General features: G+C 40.4%; 1 protein-coding gene across 2 annotated transcripts in view; it reads right to left on the reverse strand.

Annotated features, from left to right (window-relative positions):
* The window catches only part of GRM1 (glutamate metabotropic receptor 1), a 461245-nt gene that overhangs the window by 126017 nt on the left and 308536 nt on the right, over window positions 1-26692 (reverse strand). For both annotated transcript variants that reach the window (XM_075553889.1, XM_075553891.1), the window contains exon 3: window positions 25645-25880. In XM_075553889.1, coding sequence (XP_075410004.1) covers window positions 25645-25880 — 236 coding nt within the window. The remainder of the gene's footprint in view (window positions 1-25644; window positions 25881-26692) is intronic.

Consider the following 26692-nt stretch of genomic DNA (forward strand, 5'->3'; position numbering starts at 1 on the left):
CTAATATATTTTCATTCTCTTTGATCGAAAACCTTAGAACAATGACTTTGGTAGGAAAGGCTTTAAGGGGAACCTGGTATGAGTGCACCCCACCCAACAGTCTAGAATAGCAAAAGAGCCTTCTTGAAATCTGGAATCCATTCTCCTGCATGTCTAAGTGCTGCTAGACAGGGGGACCTGGCTCCCTCCTCCTCTGGGAATCCTTCTTCTGGTGATACAAGACCGTGGGGCGCGGTGGGCATCTTTCTTCATGCATGTGAATTTGACTGTGAACACAGAGTTCAGAGTATGTATTTCCTTGTCTTACCAGTCTCTGTACCTCAAAATGCAGCACTTTGCCATTCCGACAAGATAGGTTCACAGTCATATTGACACAAAAACTACCAAGTCCTGGGCCACTGTTCTTATGCTTGAGCTCATTGTTGGAACCACTGTATCAGTCTATCGCCTTAAGCACGTTCCTTTTTCCCCTGCCATTCTGCTTTATTAAGCACAATGTCCTCCTGAACTGGTCTCCTGATAACATGTCCATAGTATATGACAAAGTGTCACCATTCTTGCCTCTAAGGATCATTCTGGCTTTACTTCTTCCAAGACATTTATTTTTTCCTTTGGCAATCCATGGTACTTTCAATCTTCTTTGTCAGAACCATAATTCAAATGTGTTGGTTCTTCTTTGGTCTTCCTTACTCATTGTCCAACTTTTCCATGTATATGTGTGTTAATCTGGGTACTTTAGAGAAACAAATCCACAGAAACTCATGTATAAGAGAGAGTTTTATATAAAGGTTAAGTGTGCATCAAGAAAACATCCCAACCTAGTGCTGCCCAAGCCCACAACTGCAACATTAACCCATATGCCCAACACCAGTCCACAAAGTCCTCCTCCATTTCACAAAACAGACGCAATGATGCCGACTGCAGGAAGAAAACCGAGTCAGTGAATGTGTAAGCATCTCAGCGCTGGCAGGGGTCTCCACATAGCTGCTCCAGCACCCTGGACTGCATTGGGATAGGTCCATGTGGCTTTTCCTCGGTGATGTCTTGCAGGAAGTCAGCCTTGCCAGCTAAAGCAGGGAACTGGCTTAGGCAGCTGCGCCCTAGTCTGACCATCAGGAAGCAAGAGACCCAAGAACTAGAAAGACAAAACTCACTGAGCCATTTATCCCTCTGCTCTTCAATTAACCCCACATGTGTTTATCAGTCAGGTTGGAATAATAAACTAACTACCTCAATATGAGACTATTGAAAATAACAGAGAACAACAAATACTGGAGAGGATGTGGAGAGATTGGAAGTCCAATGCACTGCTGTGGACTTGTAAATATGTACAAGCACTGTGGAAAGTGACATGGCAATTCCTAAAAAAGATGGCAAGAGAAATGGCATAGGGCATTGCTGAGCATATGCCCCGAAGAAATCATGAATAGATGCATGCTCTCCCATGTTCCTGGCAGCACAATTCACAACAGCAAGAAATTCAAGAAGTTGTAAACAGCCTAAATTGCTATCTTACACATCCCTCAAAAACAGCACCAGCATCATGAAACACCTCAAGACACAGAGGGATCTGAAAAACATTATGCTGAGGGCAGTTAGTCCATCACAAAAGGACAGATACCATATGAGTCCACTGCTGTTGCTAACAAGCAACCAGACAGGTGCAGGCTCAGACTTGCAGGACATCCAGTCTGCTGGCCAGGCAGCCTGGAAGAGAACCTGATTCGTGCCAATGAGCCACGTACCCTCCTCTCTGGGTGTGCATCTTGAAGGTCACTTTGGTGGAGGGGTCCTCACGTCAGCTGTGATCAGATTGTCAAGGGAGGGGGACTGTCCAGTGGCTGCCAGGCAAAGATATGATGAGGTTTCCCAGACTGGCAAATATTCCTATTGAAGGAACGAGGGCTACTAACTGGAAAGTCAAGTCGGGGGGGGGGGGGGGGGAAAGGGAGCAGACACATCTGGGAGAACACGAGTGCATGTCTGTTGGTAGAAAAGTTGGGAGGACTGACTTCCAAGTGAGGGAAAATATGACTAACAATACTTTTTAATAGCCTAATGGGAGAGTATGCCTGATAATATGCACCAACAATGCCCCATTGGCCCGAAGCTCTGTACACCTATGCACACCCAGGCCAGGTGCCCTAGAACACTGGGGCATTGAATCCTGGATTGTCAAGGCACACAACACGCTCTAAAGTCCGTACCAGAGAGCTCCAATGTGGAAACTCCAGTAGGTGAACTAGACTTTCCCTCAAACCTGCCTTTAACCATAGGACTTAAGACTGAAATCATGTGGTGTGTGAAGAAGCAAAAGACAGCGACGCCAACAGTATTGAACTGTCATTAATTAGGTGGACCAACATTGACATAGTACATAAATGCCCTACCTACTGTGTTAAGATATGAATTATTCTAGCTGAGCTGTGACTAATTTGTCAGGGAAAATTATTGAAAATTTTGCTTAACAACCACCTCTCATTATTTGTGTAAATAGCATCCAACCACATAAGGATTTATTCTCTATAAGTGAATAGCTTAGATATTGGAAATATGTAGTTAGCCAACACTGATTCAATCTCCTTCTCTCAACGGTGTTTTAAAAAGTAGTACCATGGGTTAATCAATAATTCTTAACAGAAGAACCTTATCCTCCAGGGATATGATCAATAAGCTTCTCTACCTTAAGTTCTCTACATAAGTTAGCAAGGAGGTCTCTAATAGAAGCCAAATTCAAATAAAAGGCATAGATCCAGGAATGAATTTGGTGTTCAAACTTAATCACAGCATCAATATAGGAACAAGTCTTACATCATGGCCCTGCTGGATATTCACCTTCATGAAGGAAACAGAAGATCTGGGTGCAAAGTGTGGTGAAGAAACCAGATGGTGCCTGGCTATCGGGCACAACAGTGTCTGCAGTCTTAAAGGTTTGATTCCAAACAAGCAGCCATCTAAGTGAGATGCCAACTAAATCCACATGGGAGGACCACATCAACATCGATTACCCAAGCATTGTAAATGATATCATCCAAAAGAGGAAATAGTATCAGAGCTTAAGTGGTAAGTTTTGGTTTGCAGGAGGCTATGGATGACGGTGGAAACCCAACATCCATCTGCAAGGTCTGCACCGGGAATAAGCCCATGACGATTTCCCTCTAAGTTTAGTTGAGGGGTGAGAATTAACGTTCCCAGAGAGTACCTGAGAGATGACTACAGTGCATTAAAATGATAAACCTGACTTGAAGGGTAAAACTCTTATCACTTGGTCTTCCTTCTGATACTCCTACAGCTCGATCTTGTTTTCAATATTTTCTGTGTTTGATTCTTCATTTCATATTGAGGCTTATCTCTGAGTATTTGTGGATAGCATTTGTTATGTGTTTTGGAATATGACACCCAGGACTGATCAGCTTATAGAGACAACAAGTAGCTTAAGGGTTCCTGGGGGGTGTGGTGGGGCAGAGTGGGGTGGGGGTTGTAAAAGGGAGCTGGTAGCAAGGAGTTCAAGAAAGAAGAAAATATTTTGAAACTGATTGTGATAACAATTGTAAAAACTGCTTGATGTTATCAAACTATGAAATGGCTTGCTATCTGGATTAGCACCTAATAAAATGTTTTGGGGGACAAAATAAAAGGATGAGGAACGAGGGGAGGGAATATCATGGCTTAGGTCAGGTGCTCCTTACTCATTGGAGTAACCCCTTGATTTTCAATACTCCTAAGAGGTTCTGGGCTGCAGATTTACCCAACACAACTGGTCTTTTGATCTCTTGACTGCTACTTCATTAACCATTGATTGTGGATCCAAGTGAGACAAAACTCTCTGACAACTTCAATCTTTTCTCCATTAATCGTGATGTTAGCTATTGTTCAATTAAGAGGGTTTGGGTCTTCTTGTACAATGAGTTAAATCCATACAGAATATTGCCATCCTTGATCTTCAGCAGCAAGATCTTCAAGGGCTTCAAAGCTTCCTCACTTTCAGCAAGCAAGGTTGTGTCATATCGCAGGTTGACAATAAGACTTCCTCCAATTCCGATACCATGTTCTTCTTCATATAAGCCAGCTTCTCTGATTGTTTGCTCAGCGTACAGACTGAATGACTGTGGTGAGAGAATACAACCCTGACACACACCTTTTCTTATTTTAAACTGTGCAGCTCTCCCTGATTCTGTTCACACAACTGCCTCTTGATCCATGAAAAGTTCCACAGGACACAGTGATGTGTTCTGGGACTCTCATTCTTCTCAGAGCTATCTAGAGTTTCCTGTGACTCCCACAGTCGAATGCCTCGGCACAGTCAATAAAACACAAGTCAACAATTTTCCAGTATTCTCCGCTTTCAGCCAAGGTGCATCTGACATGAGCAATGATTTCTCTTGTTCCACATCCTCCTCTACATCCGGCCGGAACCTTTAACGGCTCTTTGTCAATGTACGACTGCAGCTGTGGTTGGATGACCTTCAGGCAGTTTTACTTGCATGTGATAGCAATGACATCGCTCTCTACTTTGAGCATAACATAGTGAAACATAATTATATCCTCAAAAGTTCATTTTGAGTTATGTTTATATTTTGATTTTGGACAAACAAACTGTAATAGCTGCATCACCACTCTTCTGCATTTACACAATACGATGCAATTAATGTCACTTAATTGTACACATAAGAATGCAGAAATTAAAGAGTCTGCACATGCACAAACATATGCATGTATATTTTATACATAGATAGTTAAGAAATGTGAATTCTAACTCTTCCTCTCATAACCTAAATTTGCTTTTACTGCAAACTGATGAATGCCAGAAAGATGGAAAGTCACAACTGATTTCCTGTGTGATTTAGACCGTTGATCCTGCTTGATTTCAGCAGAGTGTTATCTGCATACCAAAAGTTGTTCAAAGAGCCTTCCTCCACTCTCAGTGTTGTGTGCTTCCACCGATAGTCCATCTTCTTGGATTATTTGCTCATCACACACATTGAATAAGCATCATGAAAGAATGTAACCTTGATACACACCTTTCCAGGTTTTATACTATTCGGAGTCCCCCGTTTGAATAACTTGTACATATAGACTTAGACAATCATCTCCAGAACCTTCTATTCCTAGGACCTTTTGGGAAATCACTGAAAACCTAGGGAAGGGAGCAATGTAAGCCTGTAATGCTCAACAGCCTTGGTGCCTTTACTGTATCAGAAGAATCTGTGCATGCTTGTGACTTTACCAAAATTGTCAGGACTGCGGACGAGGTGAAGTTGACTTCTCAATGCATCAGGTGAGGGAGGAAATCTCTTAAGTGTTCCTCAGTGTCAAACATCTGAGGTTAAACCTGGCAGAGCATCCCTCGGGAGAGAGAGGGTGCTGTGTGAGACTAGGCATGAACCTCTCACGTGGTGAGGATCATTTCTATTATCGCCTCAAAACCTTAAAACAATTTGAGAAGATTTCGAGAGCATGAACACGCATTCACAGAAATTTGAATCCCAGTAATAGGTATTATTTCTTAACTTTACCTTTGTTAGAAAACAATGGTATTTTGTAGTCAAACACTCTGGCTTGTATTTCTGTTTTGGAGTTCTGAAACCTTCATTCATTGCCTTCAGAAAGGTGCCCAGACTTACTTAGCCCTTGGAGTTCCAGGTAGCGCAATGGTTAAGCACTGTACCTGTATGTGGATTGAAAGATTGGTGGTTTAATCCACCCAGGGATGTTTTTTTTTTTTTGAGGTGGGGCAGAAACCTTGGCAATCTGTGTCAGGAAGGTCATAGCCACACAAATGCTGCGCAGCACAGTTTGGCTGTGAACATGGGTTGCTATGCGTCAAAGGGGACCTGATGGTAAAGGTGGAGCTACCCTCCGTCCACCACTGGCAAATACTTCTCCAAAGCATTTTGAGGTGATGATTTTCTAGTCATGTCTTTTGAAAAGGTCAAAAGTCTAATGGTCTGCAATACACTGCTAGCCTCAAAGTGGCCGTTTAAACCAATCGAGTGGCTCCATAGTTGAAAGGCCTTGCGCTCCGTTTCTGTCAAGATTCCACAGCCAGGCACATCTTACGGAGAGGTTCTGCTCTTTAACATGCATGATCACCATGGATTGGAACCAACTCAGTGACAATGGTTATGATTTTTGTCTTTATTGTATACACAGGAGCCTGGGTGGCACAAGCGAACTGTAATTGTCTATTAAATCAAGTGTTGGCTATTTGAATCCAAGCAATATCTCCACAGAATAAATAGGAACAAAGAACATCATCAATTATACATGAACGGGCTTCAAATGTTCATGGAAAAAATAGAATTAAAAGATAAGGACATTTTGCCATGAAGTATAGGGTCACTATGAGTTGGAATTGACTGGATGGCACTCAGTTTGTTTTTCAAACACATAAGATGTGCCTTCTTATGAGTAAACTTGATGGCCTACTAGTTTAACGAATCGTATATTGCTTACCAATATTAGACGTCCCTCCTTTGAGGTACAGGGGCCCTAGTGGTGCTGTGGGATAAGCATTGGGCTGCAAATTGCAGATCCATGGTTCAAACCCACCAGCCACTGCATGGGACAAAGATAAGGTTGCTTGCTTTCATAAAGAGTTACATGTGTAGAAATTGACTTGATGGCAGTGGGAGTTTTGTTTTCTTTGAGGTGGATTATATACTTCTGTCTATAAATAACTGGTTTAACTACAGGACTTGCTTTGTGTACTGGTCCAGGTAGACTAGAGAAACAAGCCCATAGACACTCATATGTCTATAAGAAAGAGCTTTATATAAAAGAGCAGTTGAATATTGAGAAAACATCTCAGTCCAGTCCAGATCAAGCCCATAAGTCTGATATTAGCCCATATGTCCAATACCAAGCTATAAAGTCCTCTTCAGACTCACAAAACACATGCAATGATGCCATATGCAGGGAGATCACAGGCCAGTGGGTGTGAAGTCTTGTGGATCCAGTGGCATTGTAAGCACCTCAGCACTGGCATGGTCTCCACATGGCTTCTCCAGCTCCAGAGGTCTGGCTCCATAAGCCTCTCTCTATGTGTCTTCTCCACAGGGATGTCTCTCAGGGAGTGAGCAGAGAGAGAAAGAGAGAGAGAGAAAGAGAGAGAGAGAGAGAGAGAGAGAGAGAGAGAGAGAGAGAGAGAGAGTCTCCTGCCTCCAAGGAGGAAAATCCAGAAGTTCCCAGAATCCACAGAGGCCTCATTGACTATATCCAGATTAACAGGCTGGACTCTACCCCTACACTCGGAATCCTCAAATTGACACCAGATTATGTAACTACCACACTTTAGTATGAAATATAAGTGAAAATTATATGGATAGCTTCCAGCAGAAATTTGAAAATCTAATGCATGCATGTTAGTCATGCTCTGTGCCCTTTGTCAGAGCTATCGATGGACTAGGTAGAAGCTGACATATCAGACTGTCTGCCAGAGTGCAGAAGACAGAGAGAGATGTCGCCATATACCTGTAACAAACATGTATCATGAGGAAGAACTCATTATTTGCTGAAAGACATATTGCTACAATGGGCTGAGACACCTCAAAAAACTGTGAGGACTAGGCAGTGGTTTGATCTGTTGTCTGCATTGTGACGATGATTAAGAGCTGATGTGAGCACACCTAACAACAAAGACAACTATCTTGAGGGCACTTGACATCAGATGCCTTTCCTTACAGACACAGCAATTGGTACCTAAAAGTAGAAGGTTGTCATAACAATACTAACAAAATAATCATGAAACATAAAATATGAGGCACCTAGAAACCCATATTAAAGAGCAATAAAAGTGATATTAGGTCTAAAGGGACATAAATCCATATTCACTCACTAGCTGTCATTCACTCAATGCCATTGAGTCCATTCCAATTCATGACAACCCTACAAGACATTGGCCCTTTAGGTTTCTGAGACTTTAAATCATTACAATCTCATCTTTATTCAATAGAGCAACTAGTGTGTTCAAACCTCTGACCTTGTGAGTAACAAGTCAACACATAGGTCACTATGCCACCAGGGCTCCTCCAAATCCATGGTATGCATCGTCAAAGCACTCAGTAATGTTATCTGCAAAAATCTGAAGGCATATATTTTGGATCAAATGAGCTTGCATGTTTAGACAAGGACATGGGCAATTGCATACCCAGAGAGGAAAATGAAATGCATTTTCGTTTCTAACTGTTAAAAAGATATAGATAAGATGACACTTGGGCTGCAAAAGATAGACTAAAATTTTGCTTTAAGGCAAAGTCTAAGTCAAGAGTCCAAATTGCTTCTAAAAATCTCTAATGAAATTAATTTGGTACCCATAAATATTTCAGATCAACAAAATAACTAATGGTTTTGAGACTAAGACTGTGTCTTTCCATCAGAAATTTGTTATAGTCAAGCTACCTAAAGTTACATTTAGAGCTGATGTAGGTCTAGGAAAGAATCATCAGTGTGGCCACGGCATCATGTTGTGATTGGAAACAACTAATTCAAAAGGCAACGAAGAGTTTTACGTTTTCCTGCAGAAAAAGGGAAGTCGTCCGCACAGGCTAAAAGACAACATGGCTTTTGGCTTTAGACATTACCTCTTGGTCCGCACTTTATCCTGCCAAGAAGAGAACTGAGCAAGCTGCTTGACCCCACAAAGGACACCTTCTCAGATGACACAGCCTTGCTTGCTGAAAGTGGGGAGGACTTGAAGCGCTTACTGAGGAAGGTTTGGGATCTCAACCTTCGGTATGCATTGCAACTCAATGTAAAGAAGACCCAAATCCTACGACTGGACCTATAGATAACACTATGATAAATGGAGAGAAAAAAAATGTCTTTTTCAAGGATTTTATCTTGCTTAGATACAAACGAACAAACAGACCTATCTTGGAAGAACTACAGCCAGGATGCCCCTCGGATAACCACTACACCACGCGAGCTCGTTTTAGGAAGAAGGTAGGCCTGCCCATACTTTGATTGCAACCCACTAAAACCTTTTGGCGTATGCCTAGTCTACAAAAGTGTAATGAATTCATGTTGTTATAAACCACTGTTGTTGTTAGGTGCCATTGACTTCGTTCTGAATCATAGTGACCCTCTGTGTAATACAGAGAAGCACCGTCTATCTGGTCCTGAGCCATCCTCACATTCTTGTCATGTTCCAGTCATTTGTCATCCTGTCTCACTGAGGGTCTTCTTCTCTATTGCTGGCCTTCTACCTTACCAGGTATGATGTCCTTTCCCAGAGATGTTATCTCCTGATAACAAAGCACATGAGATAAAGCCATCACTTGCTTGTAAGAGGTGTTCTAGCTGTACTTCTTGGGCAGTAGATAGGTTTGTTCTTTGGGCCGTCCATGATACCTGCAATATTCTCTGCCAGCACCATAGTTCATAGGCATGGATTCTTCTTTGATTTTCTTTATTTAATGTCCAACTATCACATGCATATGAGGACATTGAAACTATCATGGCTTGGGTCAGCCTCACCTTGGGCCTTAAAGTGAAATCCTACTCCTTCCACACGTTAAAGAGATTTTGTGCAAGATTTTCCCAGTACAATGTGTCATTTGATTTCTTGACTGCTGCTTCAATGAGCATTGATGGTATTTGTTAGCAAGATAAAATCTTTGACAACTTCAATCTTTCCTCTCTTTATCATGATATCATCCATTGGTCCAGCTGTGAGGATTTGGGTTTTCTTTCAGTAAACAAAACCATAAACAGAACATTGAGTAACAGAAAGCTGAGCAGTAAAGTTCAAGAAAGCAGCCCAAGCATACAATTAATGTAGTAAAATATGCCAAGACTTGGAGTTGGAAAACCCAAAAGAATATACTCAACAAATATCAAACTGAGAGAACTGAAGAAAAATTCAAACTTAGAGTTGCAATATTAAAAGATTCGATGAGAAAGATATTGAACAATGCAGGAAGCATCAAAAGAAGATGGAGTTATGATATCAAAGAGAGCTGATCAACATCTAATCATTTCAGAAGGTAATATATGATAAAAAAAAAAAACCAATGGTATTGAAGGAAGAAGTTCGAACTGCATGAATGCATTTGCCAAAAACAAGACTCTGGGAATTAATGGAGTATCCATTGGAATGTTTCAACATGATGATGAAGCACTGGAAGGAATCACTGGGCTATGCCAAGAAATTTGTAAGCCAGGTACATGGCAAACAGACTCTAAGAGATCCATATTTATACTTATCACAAAGAAAGGCGGCCCAGCAGACTGTGGAAATTATCAAACTACCTCATTAACATTGCATGCAAGTAAAATTTTGCTGAAGATCATCCAACAATAGTTGCAGCAATACACTGTCGGGGAGCTGCCAGAAATTCAAGCTGGGTTCAAAAAAGGACAGGAAACAAGGGATATCATCAGATGGATCTTGGCTCAAAACAGGGAATACTAGAAAAAAGATTTTCTGGTACGCTACTGAGTAGTTGTTTATGGCAGCGATAGAAAATTAGTACATCTTACAATTGCTCAGTGAGGAATACCATGTTTGACCATGACTTGATAGTTTTGAAATGCCAATTATTCAACTGAAAAACAATATAGCCAAGCAATAAATAAAAACAAACAAGAGATTGCTTCGGCATCAAATATTACTAAACTCTCACTAGGTAACACAGCTGCCACTGTAATGATGAAAACATTGGAAATCTGTCAACTTGGACAGTGATTGATGGCTCCAAGTTTTTGAGAACTTCAACAATAACAACAGAGGCCAAAAAGAGAGAGAAAGCTAACAGGCTCATGAATTTTAGGTATGAATGTATGTCATTAAAAATAGATGTTCGGACCCACATCCAGAAATTCTTATTGGCCATTTTGAGTCAGACAGCCATGTGGATTACTATGCCAGGATTGGCAAATTCAAGAGAAGTGACATCACATTCATGGTCAAAAAGAACTCCCAAGGTCTATCTTGAAGTACAGTGTGGTCTATGATAAAATGATATCTCTGTGCCTAACAAGGAAGTCCAGGCCATGCAACTATTATTAAAAATTAAACATCAACTACTGAAATTAGAGATAAGGAAATCAAAAAAATTCCACCAAATTGAAGCTAATTAAGCATATAATCAAGACACATCGATAAGTATTGTAAATTGTTATGTGAACGTTAGATACAAAGAAGAAAAGACAGTAAAACCTCTGGCCTTGGTGAGAGAAGTGGAGCTGGATATCATGTGATAGAATTTTATAAGGCCAACAATGTCTTATAATTACCATTGCTTTCTTTCAACAATATTAACAGCAGACATATTACTAGTTGGAATGCACAGAAACCAAATGTGTTGTATCTGTGGGAAGAGGAAGCAATGGAGAAGTTCAATGCCCTCAATCAAAACAAGGCCACGAGCAGACTGTGGAACATGCCATCAACTGCTCATGTGCAAGTTGAGCCTGAAACCAAAGAAAACACAAAAAGATCATGAGAGCCGAAACAAAGCCTTGAGTATCTCCCGCCTGAATTTAGAGAATATCTCAAGAACAGATTCGAAATATCAAACACTAATGACAGAAGACCTGATGAGTTGTGCGATGACATCAAGAACATCATAGAAAAGACAAGATAGAGCAGACTAAAGTGGATGTCAGAAGAGACCCTGATGCTGTTCTTGATCACCTAGTAGCTAAAGTAAATGGTGGAGGGCGGGGATGGGGGATGGCAAAGTAACGAAAGTGAACTGAAAAATGTAAAGGACAACTTGAGATCTAGGGGATTATAGTGAAATATGCTAAGACTTAAGAGCCAGAAAGTAAGAACATGCTCAGCATATCTGAAGCTGAAAGAATTGGGTAAAAATTTCAAGCTTTGAGTTGCAATATTGAATGAAGCATTCGAATTCCCTGGGTAAAATACTGAATGATGTAGGAAGCGTAAAAGGACGGTGAAGGGAATATAGAGGCACCGTGTTATGAAGCACTGGCTGATGAGCAGAGGTTTAGAGAGGTAGCGTATGATCAAAAAGTCCAAGCTCGATTGAAGGTATTAGTGGAAAACAGGACTCCAGGAATTAATGCAATGCCAATTGAAATGTTTAAAGAAGCACTGGTATCCCCCCTCCCACATCCATCCAAACAAAAATGCAGAAGATAATTCTCCGGCTTACTGACTGTAAGAAATCTATATTTGTGCCCATTCTAAATAAATATAGCCAAATATCATGAGGAAATTATAGAACAATATTATAAATATCACACGTAAGTGAAAGTTTGCTGGAGATCATTTTAAATTGGTTGCAGTAGTACATCCAAAAGAAGAAGTAGGAAAGTCAAACTAGATTCAGAAGAGGCTGTAGCATGAGAGATATCAATGCGGATGCCGGATGGATGTTGGCTTAAAGTAGAGAATAGCAGAAATATGTTTACTTGTATTTTATTGACTATACAAAGATTCTATCCATATCTTTCCCCACCTTCTTACTACAGGTGTTATATCAAAGTCCGGCTAGTACTGTGAAGAATAGAACTCTGGGACACTTCATTTGTTCATGTGGAAACTGCACAGACCAAGAGAAGCACACGGAAATATTGCATGGTTTAAAGTCAGGAAAGAGATTCTTCATGATTGCATCCTTTGACAATACTTTTCCAATCAGTGTGATGAGCAAATAATACACGAGCTTGATAACATAAAGAAGAATGGAGCATCCGGATTGGAGGAAGGCTTGTTAACAAACTGCAATATGCAGATGACACAATCTTGCTTGTTGTGAATGAAGACGACTTGAAACCTTTATTGAAAAAATCAAGGGCTCTAGCCCTCAGTATGGACTACTATCCAATGTAAAAACAAACAACAACAAAAAAGCAATCAGAACTGGACCAATAGACAGCATCATGATAAATGTGGGGGGGGCGGGGCATGAAGTTGCCAAGGATTTCATTTTGCTTGTTTTAAAATGAATGTTCCTGAAAGTAGCAGTCAGGAAATCAAATGATGCATTGCTGTGAGAACGTCTACTGCACACGACCTCTAACAAAGTGATGCAAACTAGAGACGGAGGGGAGCCTGACGCAGCATGGTATTCTCAATAGCCTCATACAAATATGACGGCTGGAAAATGAATCATATAAAATCAGCAATTTGATACATTTGAATTATGGTGCCGGCAAACAATACTGAAAGTACTATGACTCCCAGAACAGCAAACATCTGTCTTGAAGGAAGTTCTGTCAGAATGGTCCTTAGAAGAAAGGAAGGCCAGACTTTGTGTCGTGAACATATTGTCGGGAAAGACTAGTTGCGGCAGAGAGCTTGTTCTTGGGAAAGCAAGGGGCAGCAAAAAAGAACATTGACAAGATGGATTTATACAGTAGTTGCAAAAATGGATGAAGGAAATCCCTATGGATTCAATTCAGTAACATCTATGAAAAAGGAACTTAAATACTTTTTGTCTTAGCATTCTCAGGTTTACATCTTTGGGTTCTAATATACATTGTAATGGCTACACAAAAACTCACAGACAAAATTCATGATTAAAGGATTTATTAAGGGAGCTAACAGGTTGGAATGCCAGTGAGAAATGCTCAGGATAATTGTTCTTCAGGACTTGTTACCATCTTCTTTCAAATCCATTAATAAATGCCCAAATGGGCTTACACCACTCCACTGTAAGCCCTAACCCCAAACAATGAGGTAAATTTCTATAGATCGGCAAATCTAACTCCTGAATTAAGTGCCCAGAAGCACCCCATTCCAGTAAACCTCAGACCAAAGGCACTTATCTCTACCTCCATGGGTCAGCAAACCCAATTTCTCCCATTAAGTGCCCAGAGGCACCCCGCTCCGAAAGCCAGGCTCTCACACACAGTTTTACTTGCTCCAAGAGCTGGGAAGTCCACCACTCTGTTCCATGCTCTGCTCTCTAGTTCTGCTGCTGCTCCTCTGATCTGATCACTGTCTTCTGGACCGAGGAGCTTCATTGTTTCAGAATCTTGGGTCCAGAGGATGTGCTCCATTCCTGGGTTTTGCTGGTAATGAGGTCCCTACTCCTGCTTCTCAGGGGCTCATTTGACATACGACAGGAGGTTATTCAGGGACTCTGGTTCACAATCACTCACAGGTGAGTCCTATCCATAGCTTTCCCCACCTTCCTACCAGGCTCATGCAGAAAAAGGTTATTGGGTATGAATCACAGACTTTAGTTCAGTGGTTCTCAACCTTTCTAATGCTGTGACCCTTTAATACATTTCCTCATGTGGTGTTGACCCCCAACCATAAAATTATTCTTGTTGCAACTTCATCACTGTAACTTTGCTACTGTTATGAACCATAATGTAAATATCTGATATGCAGGATGTATTTTCATTGTTACCAATTGAATATAATTAAAGCATAGTGATTAATCACAAAAACAATATGTAATAATATATTGTGAAATATTCATTTCTAATTACAAATATGTGAAATCTTGGCTTGAACCATGATGTAGCATGGGTAACAATCTTCATGCCACATACACATAGGTGGGCATATCTGCATGTGGGGGCACCCACCTGGAGACAGAGGAGTGGTATCTCATTTCCTAAGACCATTGGAAATAAGTGTTTTCCATTAGTTTTAGGCGATCCCTGGAAAGGTCGTTCGATCCCCAAAGGGTTTGGGCCCACAGGTTGAGAACCGCTGCTTTAGCCAGAACAGCTCCAGTAAGCAATTCACTGCCTCAGTAGTATTCATGCTTGGCTATTGAACTTTTCTAAGAATTCTTGCTGTTACAATGTAAATAACTATGTAACAGGTCACTGAGACTATCATGAAATATTAATTGGCATATATATATATATAAAGTGGCTAAGTAGAATTATAACATGACACTACCATAGGCCCAAGTGATTAATATAGCAGATTAAATATTAGTTTACCCAGTTTATTGATGTGAGGTATGAAACATTAGCTTCTGGTTATGATTTATGACTTCTAGTAAACTACTAGAGACTAGATACACAGGGACAATAAGTGTAAGTGGTAAACTGAATATACAGGCTCACACCCAACTCATCAGAATAAAACTGTATTATAACTTGGGTGATAGAATTTCTTTTCAGGAAAAAAAGGATTTCCACTTAATATCATACTCAGGACATTTCTCGGAAACCTGGCAGCATTGAGTCCATGGTATCTACTGATGAATAATGCTCATGTTTAATAGATAATATGACCTAAGCTTTGGCTAATAGTACAAGAATAAAATATCTCCTTCACCTTAACTTTCAACTCCAAATAGAAGGAATAACAGAATGATGGAATGTATTCAAAAGGCAGTTGAGAAGTCTCAGTGCTTCTTGAATTTTAACAAGCCATTTATCTTCTCAGTGTTTGATTCCTTAATGAGGTTGTCTTCTCAATCATAAATCTTCACAGTGCATAGAGCAATGGGGTGAATAAAAAGGAAAGTTAAACATATACGATCATATGATCCAACAGCTCTTTCATTCCTAGGACATTAACCAAGAGAAATGAAAGTACATGTCTATAGACAGATTTCTACATTGATGTGCACAGAAGAATAACAGACTTTTAATAACAACCCAGTGCCAACCAAAAGATGACTAGACCCCCAGAAGAATGCACTTTAGAGGACAGCACTGAAGCTACAACTCAGGGAGAGGGGCACGTCTGATCAGAGCACACGGGAGAAACAAAGAGGGATGAAGAGGGCGGGGAGCACATCCTGGCCCACCAAGCCCTGAGGACGATATTCCTGCTCAGAGCACACAATGCACAGAGCGGGTCATAGGGCTGACCCCACCATGAGACACGACGTCCCTCACTGAACCACAGTGCTATGGGGGACAACACTGGAGACACAGTGAGGGAGTTGTGCCCAATCTGACCCCATCACACGGGGGCAAAACACTAAGTTCATGTAACAGAACATCAAGGGAAGCGAAGTGATGAATACCAAAAATAGACTGTGGAGCCAGAGTGTGCCACCCCATAAGATTCAACTGGAAAACACAGTGTAAGACATGACAAAATAACAAATAATTCATAAATTACCAAGGGTTCATGAGGGACGGGGGTAGGGAGGGAGGGGGAAAAGGAGGAGCTGATAACAAGGGCTCAAGTAGAATGAAAATGTTTTGAGAATGATGATGGCAACAAATGTACTAATTGCTTGACACAACGGATGGATGTGTGGATCGTGATAAGAGTTGTATGAGCCCCAGTAAAATGATTTTTTAAAAAGGTGACCGTCCAGGAAGTTACCTAGGAGGTGTTCTATTACTGTCCTGTGTGCACAGGCTTTCTGTGAGTCTGAAAGGACTCAATGACTCTTAAGAGCAGCAACAGCAATATGTGGGGGACCATGGAAATGAGAAATAAACACTCTGCAGTCAGTCAATGTAGCACAGTCACCTCCCACTACAGATACTGCCTTTCTCTGCCCTCCCGTGTAGGCTTTTCATTTTTCTCATTATAGAGGTAATACATATTCACTATGCATATTTTAGGAGTCCTGGGTAGCACAAACGATTCAGTATTTGACTCCTGACCAAAAAGTTTAGGGGTTCAAATCTACCCAGAGGTGCCTTAGGAGACTGGCCCAGTGATCTGTTTCTGAAATGTCACAACCTTGAAAACCTGAATCAAATTCATGACAACAACAATGATTATTATATACAACTTGGAAAGATAGAAAAGGATAAGAAAGAAGATGCAGTACATTAAGAATTTCACAACTCAGAGCCAACTACTGTTAATTGTTGGTGTATTTGCCCCTTTATATAATTTCAAATCATGTTACTAGGTACAGTACAGTCACTTCTGACTCATGGCAGGTCTGCGTACAACAGAACGTAACACACCTCCAGATCCTACACCATTCTCACAATGGTCACTATGTTAGAGTCTGTGGTTGCAGCCACTGTGGCAACCCAGCTCCTGGAGGGTCTTTTACGTTTTTACTGGCCTTCTACTTTACCAAACAGGTTGTCCTTTCTCTTGATCCACTGTCGGGTCAATTCCAACCAACAGCGACCCCATAGGACACAAGGAGAACTGTCCCTGTGTTTCTGAGACTAAGTCTATCTGGAGTTGATGGTCTCATCTGTCTCTTGCTGAAGGGTTGAGTTTCAACCTGCTAATCTTGAGTTAGCTGCCCAAATAGGAACCTTGGTAGCCTCACAGGCTACCAACAGAGCGGCTCCCCACTCAGACAGACTAAGTGCTTCTTCTTAATGACCTACCTCTAAAAAAGTGTAACCAATGCAAATGTTAATTTAATGAATAATAATGGAACATTGTCTTCTATAGTGTCTGACAATGTGCTTTCAGGTCTGAAGGCCCATGAAATACTACAGGAGAAAAGCTGCCTTTTCGAAGGAAACAAATAATATGGATAAAGTAAAGCTTTAGGGATCATCATTTGCTCATGTGACATGACTGAAAATGAGAGCAAACAGCTGTGGATGTCGATTAGTATTCAGGATGTGGAATGTGCAAAGTATGAATCAAGGAAAATTAGAAGTCATCAAAAGTGAATTGAAGTGCACACGTATCAATACTCAACAGAAGCGAACTGCAATTGACTGGTATCTGCTGCTGGGCGTTGGGAAATGAGATGGTCTACTATGCTAGAAGGACACACTGAGAGGCACGATGCTACAATCATCATAAAAAAGAGCATTTAAAAATATATTCTGAATTACAACACTGTCAGAGGTACAGTAATTCCTACATGGCTGCAAGAGAGACCAGCTGATACAGCTTCTCAAGCTGTGAGTCACGACCCCTTTAGGGAGCCGAATGACCCTTTCACAGGGGTTACCTAAGACCATCGGAAAACACGTAAATATTTCACAATATGTAATTACATATTGTTTTGTGATTAATCACTATGCTTTAGTTATATGTATGTTCAATTTGTAACAATTAAAATACATTCTGCAAATCAGATACAATTCAGAACAGTAGCAAAATTATAGTTATGAAGTAGCAATGAAAATAATTTTATGGTTTAGGGGTCTCACCGCATGAGGAACTGTATTAAAGGGTTGTGGCATTAGGAAGGTTGAGAACCACTGAACTAATATAATTATTAATCAAATTTGTACACTAACCACTACTATTAAAGATGAAAATATTAATGATTTTTTTACCAACTTCTGCAGTCTGAAATTAATAAACTATGCACTAAAGATCCACTATAATTTCTGGAGATTGAAAAATGTAAGAAGGAAGCAAAGAATAATTCAGTATTCATCAATACACTGTCACTGAGACTAAATTAACCTTATGTATGGTTTTCGAGACTTTGAAAATTTTGATGGAAACAAACAGCCTCATCTTTCTCTCATGGAGTGACTGGTAGATTTGAACAACTGATGCTGCTCTTCGTGGGCCAATGCTTAACTGAGAGTAACCACCAGAACTCATAAAGAAGAATAATTAGGAGCTGGAAAATATGGCCATGGTGATTAAAATGATACCAGGAATTCCATGATCAGTCAATTTCAACAACATAAGCAACTGTACACGTGGATCTCCCCCAATGGAATACACAGGAATCCAATTGCCAGTGAGAAAGCTCGATTTCATCCATCAGAACAAAGCCAAGGGTAGAGTGCAGAACAGACCGCCAATTAGTCACACGTGAGTGCCAATTGAAGCTGAAGAAAATGAAAATAAGTTCATGAGAGTCAAAGTACAAAAATGGGTATATCTCACCGAATCCAGAGACCACCATAAGAATGGACGCGATGCATTGAACACTGACTCACCAAATATTAAACAATGCAGAAGGCATCAAAACATGGAAGAATTGGTTAATGTTCAACCTCTTCAAGAATGAACATATGACCAAAAACTGCTGGTACTGAAAGAAGTTCAAACAACACTGAAGTTAAAACTGTGACTCAAGAATTAACTGAAAACCAATTGTGATGTTCCAACAATTAGATGCAACATGGACGTGCTCAGTCATCTACGCCAAGAGATTTGGAAGACCACTACCTGGATAATGAACCGGAAGAAACACATATTTGTGCCCATTCCTAAAAATAGTGATTCAACAGAATTTGGAAAACAGAATTCACTAGCATTATTAATATCACATTGCAAGTAAAAATTTTGCTGAAGAAAAATTTTAAAATTCCCTTTTGCTCCTTTGAAATCTGTACCTCCTATTTCTCAATACTCTACTCTTCATCCAGAAACAACCAGATTGATTTTCTACCACTTAATTTTGTTTGCGTTCTGTATATTTTAATATGAATGATGTACATTTTATGCTATTTTCTATCTTCCTTCTTTCATTCAACATAATTATTTTGAGGTTAGTGTATTGAATGTATCAACATACATATTTTATTGCTGAAAAGTATTCTATTATATCGATATATCACAATGTATTTATCTATTCATCTTTTTTCTGGTAAAAATAAAAATATTTATTCTCTCTAGAAATTGTAAGTCTACCAATAAATAGGGAAGGAATTCTTTTTTTTTTCCTTTAGGGCAGACCATTTAACTCTCTAAACCACGATTGGTAGTTCTTTTTTATTATTCAACATTTTTTATTATTCAATACTTTTATTGGGGGCTCTTACATTTCTTATCACAATCCATACATTCATCCATTGTGTCAAGCACATTTAAACATATGCTGCCATCATCACTTTCAAAGGATTTTCTTTCTACTTGAGCCCTTGATATCAGCCCCTGATTTTCCCCCTCTCTGCCCTGTACACCCTCCCTCATGAACCCTTGAAAAGTTATAAATTATTATTTTCATATCTTACATTGTTTTCTGTCACCCTTCACCCACTATTCTGTTGTTTTCTCTTTCTTCCACCACCTTCTCCTTATCCTCCTGGTATCTCTATTCTCATTGTTGGCTCTGAGGGCTTTATCTATCCTGGATTCCCTCTATTTAGGGCTCTTATGTGTAGCAGTGTGCATGTTCTGGTCTAATCTGATTTGTAAAGTAGAATTGATGTCATGATAGCAGGTGAAAGAAGCATTAAAGAACTAGAGGAAAGTTTTGTTTCATCAGTGCTATGCTGCACCTGACTGCCATATCTTCCTTGTGACCCTTCTGTGAGTGGATGTCCAATTGTCTACAGAGGGGCTTTGGGTCTCCACTCCAGGCCCTCCCTCCACCATTCGCATTGGGTATGATTTTGTTCTGGGTCTTAGATGCCTGATACCTGATTTTATGGACACCTCATGACCACACTGACTGGTATGCTTCCTCCATGTGGGCTTTAAACCCCAGAGGCTCTATCTTTTGATAGCTGGGCACCATCAACTTTCTTCACCACATTTGCTTATGCACCCGCTTTGTCTTCAGCAATCGTGTTGGCTAGACGGCATCATGGAATGTCAGTTTAATAGGACAAAGTGTTCTTGCATTGAGGGAGTACTTGAGTGGAGGCCCAATGTCCATCTGTTACCTTAATACTAAGCCTATAAATATATGCACATAGACCTATTTCCCCATCATCATATATAAATATATTTACATATGGACATGCCTGTATTTAGACCTGTATAAATTTCCTTTGCCTCCTAGTTCTTTCCTCGATTACTTTCCTCTTGTCCCACTATCATGCTCAGCCTTCCTTTTGGTTCTCATAATTTCTTTAGGCTATATTGCCCTTGATCAAGCCCTACCAGACCTCCTAAACCCTCCTCACCACCGATTTGGGTCACTTGTTGTTTCCTTGTCCCTGGGTTTGTTAACACCACTTCTTTCCCCCCACCTCTCCCTCTCCCATGCCCCCCGAGAACTGTAGGTCCCATTGTTTTCTCCTCCAGATTGTTTATCCCACCTATCTTATCTAGATAGACCTGCAGAGATAATAATATGTACCAAAACAAGACAGAGCAAAACAACAAACCAATGCCCCAAAAAAGCCTGTAAATAGTTCAAAATCTGCTGTTTGTTGATCTTTGGGAGTGTTTTCTGGTTGAGTCTGATGGCCCCAAAATCGATTTTTGGTCTCCCCTGGGGACTTCCTTGCTCTGCTCGCCTTGCTGTTCTCTTGCATTCCCTTAGTGATTTGTCTCCGTGTGCTGGGGTCAGATCAGGGCAATTCCCACACTGTGCTGGACAGTAATCTTTAGAGAATACCAAGTCTTTCTTCTGCGGAGCCAGTAGATGGGTGGAATTGTCCACTTTTCGACGAAGGCTCCTTCATAGTGGCTGCACCTCCTAACCAGCAGGTTAACAATTCAGAACTAGCAGCTGCTCTGCAGGAGAAAAGTGGAGACTGTCTACTCCCATAAAGAGTTACAGCTTCCACAGCCAGTAGCTGCTCTGAGACTGTGGAAGTGGTGGAATGCTATGCCATAGGGGCAATTCTCCCCTGCCCTATAGGGTCACCATGAGTCAGCATCGCCTGCATGGCCTTGAGCTGGGTGTTTGGTTTCTCTTCTGCCTGGCGAACTAGAACCTCAATCACAATCCTTTACATTCATGTAAAGATATACAGGTTGCAAAATATTTTATTTATATTATTTCACTCCATTTTTACAACACCTGTGTGAGGTTGATATTGTTATCATGTTACAATTCTAGAAGTCAGGCTCAGAAATTAAGTGAGACTGTTAATCATGCAAGCGACCCAATGGTTTTGCCTAAAAATGCTATATTATATCAGTTTCCATGGAATCTACCAACAATTCCACCAGCAACGGGAAAGCATAATATCACTGAATATAGGATATAAATCCTTTAAGCAGCTAAGACATTTATTTAGAGAGAATGCTTTTCATTTGTATTATATCCACTCTTTCGACAGTCCTAATGATTAATTTTCACGAAGTTAGACTTTGATGTCTTAGCTAGTGTTTTCCCACATAGCTCCAATCCCTTGATATGCTCAACTAATTAAACAGTGATGTGGACTTTGCATGAAGTACTTTTTAATTAGCCACAGCACTTCCTAAATTATTCAGCCTAAGCTCAGGTCCCTTAATATTCAAACTGACAATCTCATGCATGTAAACTTCTTTATTTAAATAGTGGCATCTGGGCTTAAGCTTCATAAAGGTTTCTATGGAAACTAACTACAATATCAAATTTTCCAAAACACCAGAAGTGACCCATTAGATGAAGTAGAAATGAGTAACAGAAGCAGTGCCATCCATAGTCTAAAAGGTTAATTCCACTTCCTTACGCTAATTTTAATAAATCTGCCTGAATATTCATAAAAAGGCTGCAGAATTATTTTTATTGATAATTAAGGTTCTCCACTGGATCAGAATGATCCATGAAGTGAAAATGTTCTCCTTCCATAGTGCTGATGCCGTCATTGCCGCAGGAACACAAAGGTTAAGGTTGAAAAACAGGGCAGGTTGCCATGAAGATATGCACGTCAGACTTCCTCTTATGTTCTTCAGACATATTGTCAGGAGAGACCAGTCCCTGGACATCATCCTTAGCCATGGAGAAAAAATGGGGAAGCCCCTCGATGGGATGGATTGACTTGAGGTAGTGGCTGCAACAATAGGCTCAGGTAGAAGAAGGAACAATTGTGAGGATGGCAGTGTTTCTTTCTGTTTTGCGTAAGGTCACTTTGGGTGGAAATGGGCTTCTAGCGCCTAACAATGGTGTAGATAATGGCAGTGGAGGATAAAACTCTAGAATCTCGTGGAAATTAAAGAGAAATGTTTCATGAATCGACCTCAAATATAAAAAGTAACACAACATATTGCTTTCCTTAGAGCTAAGAACAAGGGGAACCATTGGCCAAGCCTGGCTCTAGATTAAAATGCAAACATAGGCATGTGTACCAAAGGTTAGAATCATATGGAAAGATCATAAAAATAGCCTTGATATTCAAATATAAGAACAATGTTCAAATTTGCTAATTGCTATCTCCTGCTGTAGACATAGACCAATCAACCTGTTACCTTGACATTTGTACGTATTCTGGCAACTGAAAACACTAAATACACATGTGCCTAGCAGCAGAAATCAAACTTTGGTTCTAAGGAGAACTCATGTATTTTCTTAGAAACTCTTCCTAGATGACATCCAACATGTATATTTAGCGGTATGCTGGAGCTAATAAAACACGATGATAAAATTAGATATATGGTTATATATCACTCAAAGGCATTTCAAACTTTAACTTGTGTAGATCTTGATTCCCCCAACATGCTTCTCCTGAAGCCTCCCCATCTCTGTCACTGGGACAATAGCTTGCCGAGCGCTGAGACAGAGTAATTCTTGGCATTCCCTCAGCATCCTTGGATCTTGCTCAACATGTCTTCAGAGTCAATCTTGCCTCTCCATTATTGAGAACAGTTGTTATTTTTTTCGCCCCGCCCCCCCGAGAACAGTTTTTAAATTGTTCTTTTTGTTTCATTTCCATCTGTAGAATAAAGCCTTATGCATAGTGGGTGTTCAATGAGTATTGTTTCATATTGAATGAGGGAACTATTTATTTAAAATTAATATATGGTAGCTAAATAAATTCTAGCTGTTGAGTCAATTCTAAATTGGGATTTCACATGTGTATTAGTTTAACATGTTAAATATTTTAAATATCATTGAGAATAATAGTTCTTAACTAAAAAATGGGGGGGGCTGAAATCCCTACACTAAAACCAAACTCATTGTCATCAATTCATCGTGACCTCATGGAACAGCGTAGAACTACCCCTTATGGGAGTGAATAGCCTCTTATTCTCTCAGAGCAGCTGGTGGGTTCAAACCACTAGCTTGGTGGTTAGCAGGTTAATGCTTAGCCAACCTCTCCTCCAGGGCTCCTACAGTCAAAGATGCTATCATTTAAATACTCGGCTCTGAATTGGCTAGGTTCCCTAAGATCAATTTTGCTTGGAGCACTGAGAAGAATGTGAAAGTTCTCTGTATTCAAAGATCTTATAGTTTAAGAAAGAAAAAAAGCATCCCTTAGGAAACACTTGGAGAACAATAAAAGATAGCATATTACCTGAATATAAGTCTGAGGAAAAAAAAGTAGACAAGAGGGTAAGTTGAAGATGTGGGGTCTACTGACCTCATTGCCCTCAACTACAAACTTAAGCAAATGGTAACTTCATCAGCCCTCACAATCTTTATTATGCAAACAAAGAGGTTGACATTCTTAGTGATATGAGGCCAGGACTCTGGAGACAGGAGGACTCAATAGGGAGACCTATGTGACAGAGACATGTTTGCAAGGACTACCTTTCCTTCTGGCCCTCGGCTGGGTCAGGTTTCTCAACCTCCACGAAAGCCATACTAAGAAAGTGCTAACAATATTGATGGAAAATAGATCTACATCGAACAATTTCTCATTTTTTACCAAGTAGGAGAAATAGTGCTGTATTTACTTCTATCTTAAGGAATTTTCCAAGATCAAAATTTAAATGTGACCAAAATGAGAAATTGTTTTGTTAATTAGCCCCATTCTTGTGCTATCCGGTACCATCATTGTCATCTGGGGCTACAGGTCTACTTCAGCTGTGTGATTGCTTGAGTTTCTCCAAAGAGATCGCAAGTTTCTGTAGGGCAGAGGTCATAACTTACAGGCTATATAATTTACATAACAATGGACATAATTCACATCTGCCTCTTTTATTGCATGCGGTGTTTGCTACCTGTCTATTATATGCATGGATGTGTTCTAGGCTGTCATGGAAAGTGCCTGCTCAGCGTATATGAGCTGGGTGTCACACTACTGCTTTTCAATACTAATTAGGTCCTGGAAAGAGTCCTTCCTGACATGTGTCAAACCAGTTTGGAAAACTTGCTTTGAACATTCCTAAGATCAACCGAAAGGAGCCTGATGGTGAGAGAGTCTATCTTTGCAACACAAACAATACTGAAAACAAAACAAAAAACCAGAGGGGCACGTGATGGTGGGTAAAATCTCTATGCAGTAAGAGAATACTCCTAAAAAGTTATAGTATTAAGAAGTTTCTCTAATGGTAGTTACTGATAAAACCAATAGGTATTCTTTATGTACTAGCGTAGCTCCAACGAGCAGTGCGTGGGAAGTGTCTGTCCAGTGTGAACCTTCTTTCCAGTTTACAGGTGAGAGGACAGAGGTTCTTAGCACCTGTACCTACATCTACCCATGTCCGTGGTGTGGCTGAAGGTGTGATTAGCTCTCCTTCTCCTGACGTGGGATCCCTAGAGCATAATGATTGGGCTTCTAACTGCAAGATCAGCAGTTCAAAACCACCAGCACTCCATGGGAGAAAGATGGGACTTTCTACTCCTGTAAAGATCTACAGTCTCGGAAACCCACAGGGGTCATTCCACCGTGTCCTGTAGAGCTGCGAAGAGTCAGCATTGACTCGATGCTGAGAGTTTGGTTTGGGTTTTTTTCCTGACTTGTGTATGAAGAATGAAGCCAGCGTTAACACAGCGTCATAACTAAAATTTCTTGAGCAATCAGTCTTACTAGCACAATGCATAGCTGAACTCTGAGTTCACTTCCCCGACTAATATTATCTCTTCTTATCAGTTACTCCCCTACTGAATGAAACAGTCTCCAGAATCTATCCACATGACTCTGGGCAATGTACACTTTTTGTAGGTCAAGGTGACAATCAGGATGACAATTTAGTGCCTTCCAGTCTCCAGTTCTCACTGTAATTCACCAAACTGTAAAGAAGCTGGGGACAATAACTCTCCAACTTGTTATGTTCCGAACATGAGTTACCTGTGCAGACTCTTTTAAAGTTGGGATTTTCCAGAAGATGTCCCGGTAGGCGGCACTGGAACCGATGCTGCCAGAACTCAGGGAACCAGGGATTCCTTGTATTGGTGTCCAGTCTCAGTTTCAGGAAATAATCATCGAATGACCTGACCTCTGGGGACTGCAGCTTTATGGTGATTCCTCCATTGGCTTCCACCTCATAACCTTCGATGACTTCATCTCTATCTGCCCAACCGTCACTAAAAAATACAGGGATTGGGGTGGGGAGAGAGAAAGACAAAAGTCTCATAAATAGCACTCACAATCAGGTATGAATTAAACAATTAGGCACGATTTGAAGTCCACTTTAATCCAGCATTACTAACCATCAATGGCTTGTGATTAAGTAGAAGTCTCTAAAGTAGTGGGTCTCAACCTTCCTGATGCCACCACCCTTTCCTACAGTTCCTCATGTGTGGTGACCCCCAACCATAAAATTATTTTTGTTGCTACTTCATAACTGTAATTTTGCTACTGTTATGAATCGGGTGACTCCCGTGAAAGGGGCTGAGAACCGCTGCTCTAAAATGATAATGTCCTAGGTTTATTTTTATCAGTTTTCTATTTATGTATTTATAACAGTAATTCAAATTATACTCAAGATGGCGATGATGATGACAGTAGCTATTACAACTAACATTTATTGAACAGTTACTGGTCATCAGATTCTCAGTGGAACACTTTCATATCCTTTGTCTTTTTTTAATTCCTACATTAGCTGTTTGAGTCATACATTATAGTTTCCTTTTTACTTATACCAAGAAACAGTGAGGTCATTAGTCCTAGGCACAGATTTGGTGGATGGATATCTACCTGCTTCCAAACCCGTGAGCGCTCTGCTTACTACTATAACAAAAATGCCCACGGCCCCTGCTTTAGAATGGTTTCCAGGAAGTTGACCTTGAGATGGAGAAGTTTAGGCACAAGCTAACAAGAAAGACGTATGGGGAACACCTGTGAGGTGGGAGGGATAGTGGAACACGGGATTGGGTAGATGGACAAACTGAAATGG

Source organism: Tenrec ecaudatus, chromosome 7, assembly GCF_050624435.1.
Source record: "Tenrec ecaudatus isolate mTenEca1 chromosome 7, mTenEca1.hap1, whole genome shotgun sequence".
NCBI classification, from domain to species: domain Eukaryota; kingdom Metazoa; phylum Chordata; class Mammalia; order Afrosoricida; family Tenrecidae; genus Tenrec; species Tenrec ecaudatus.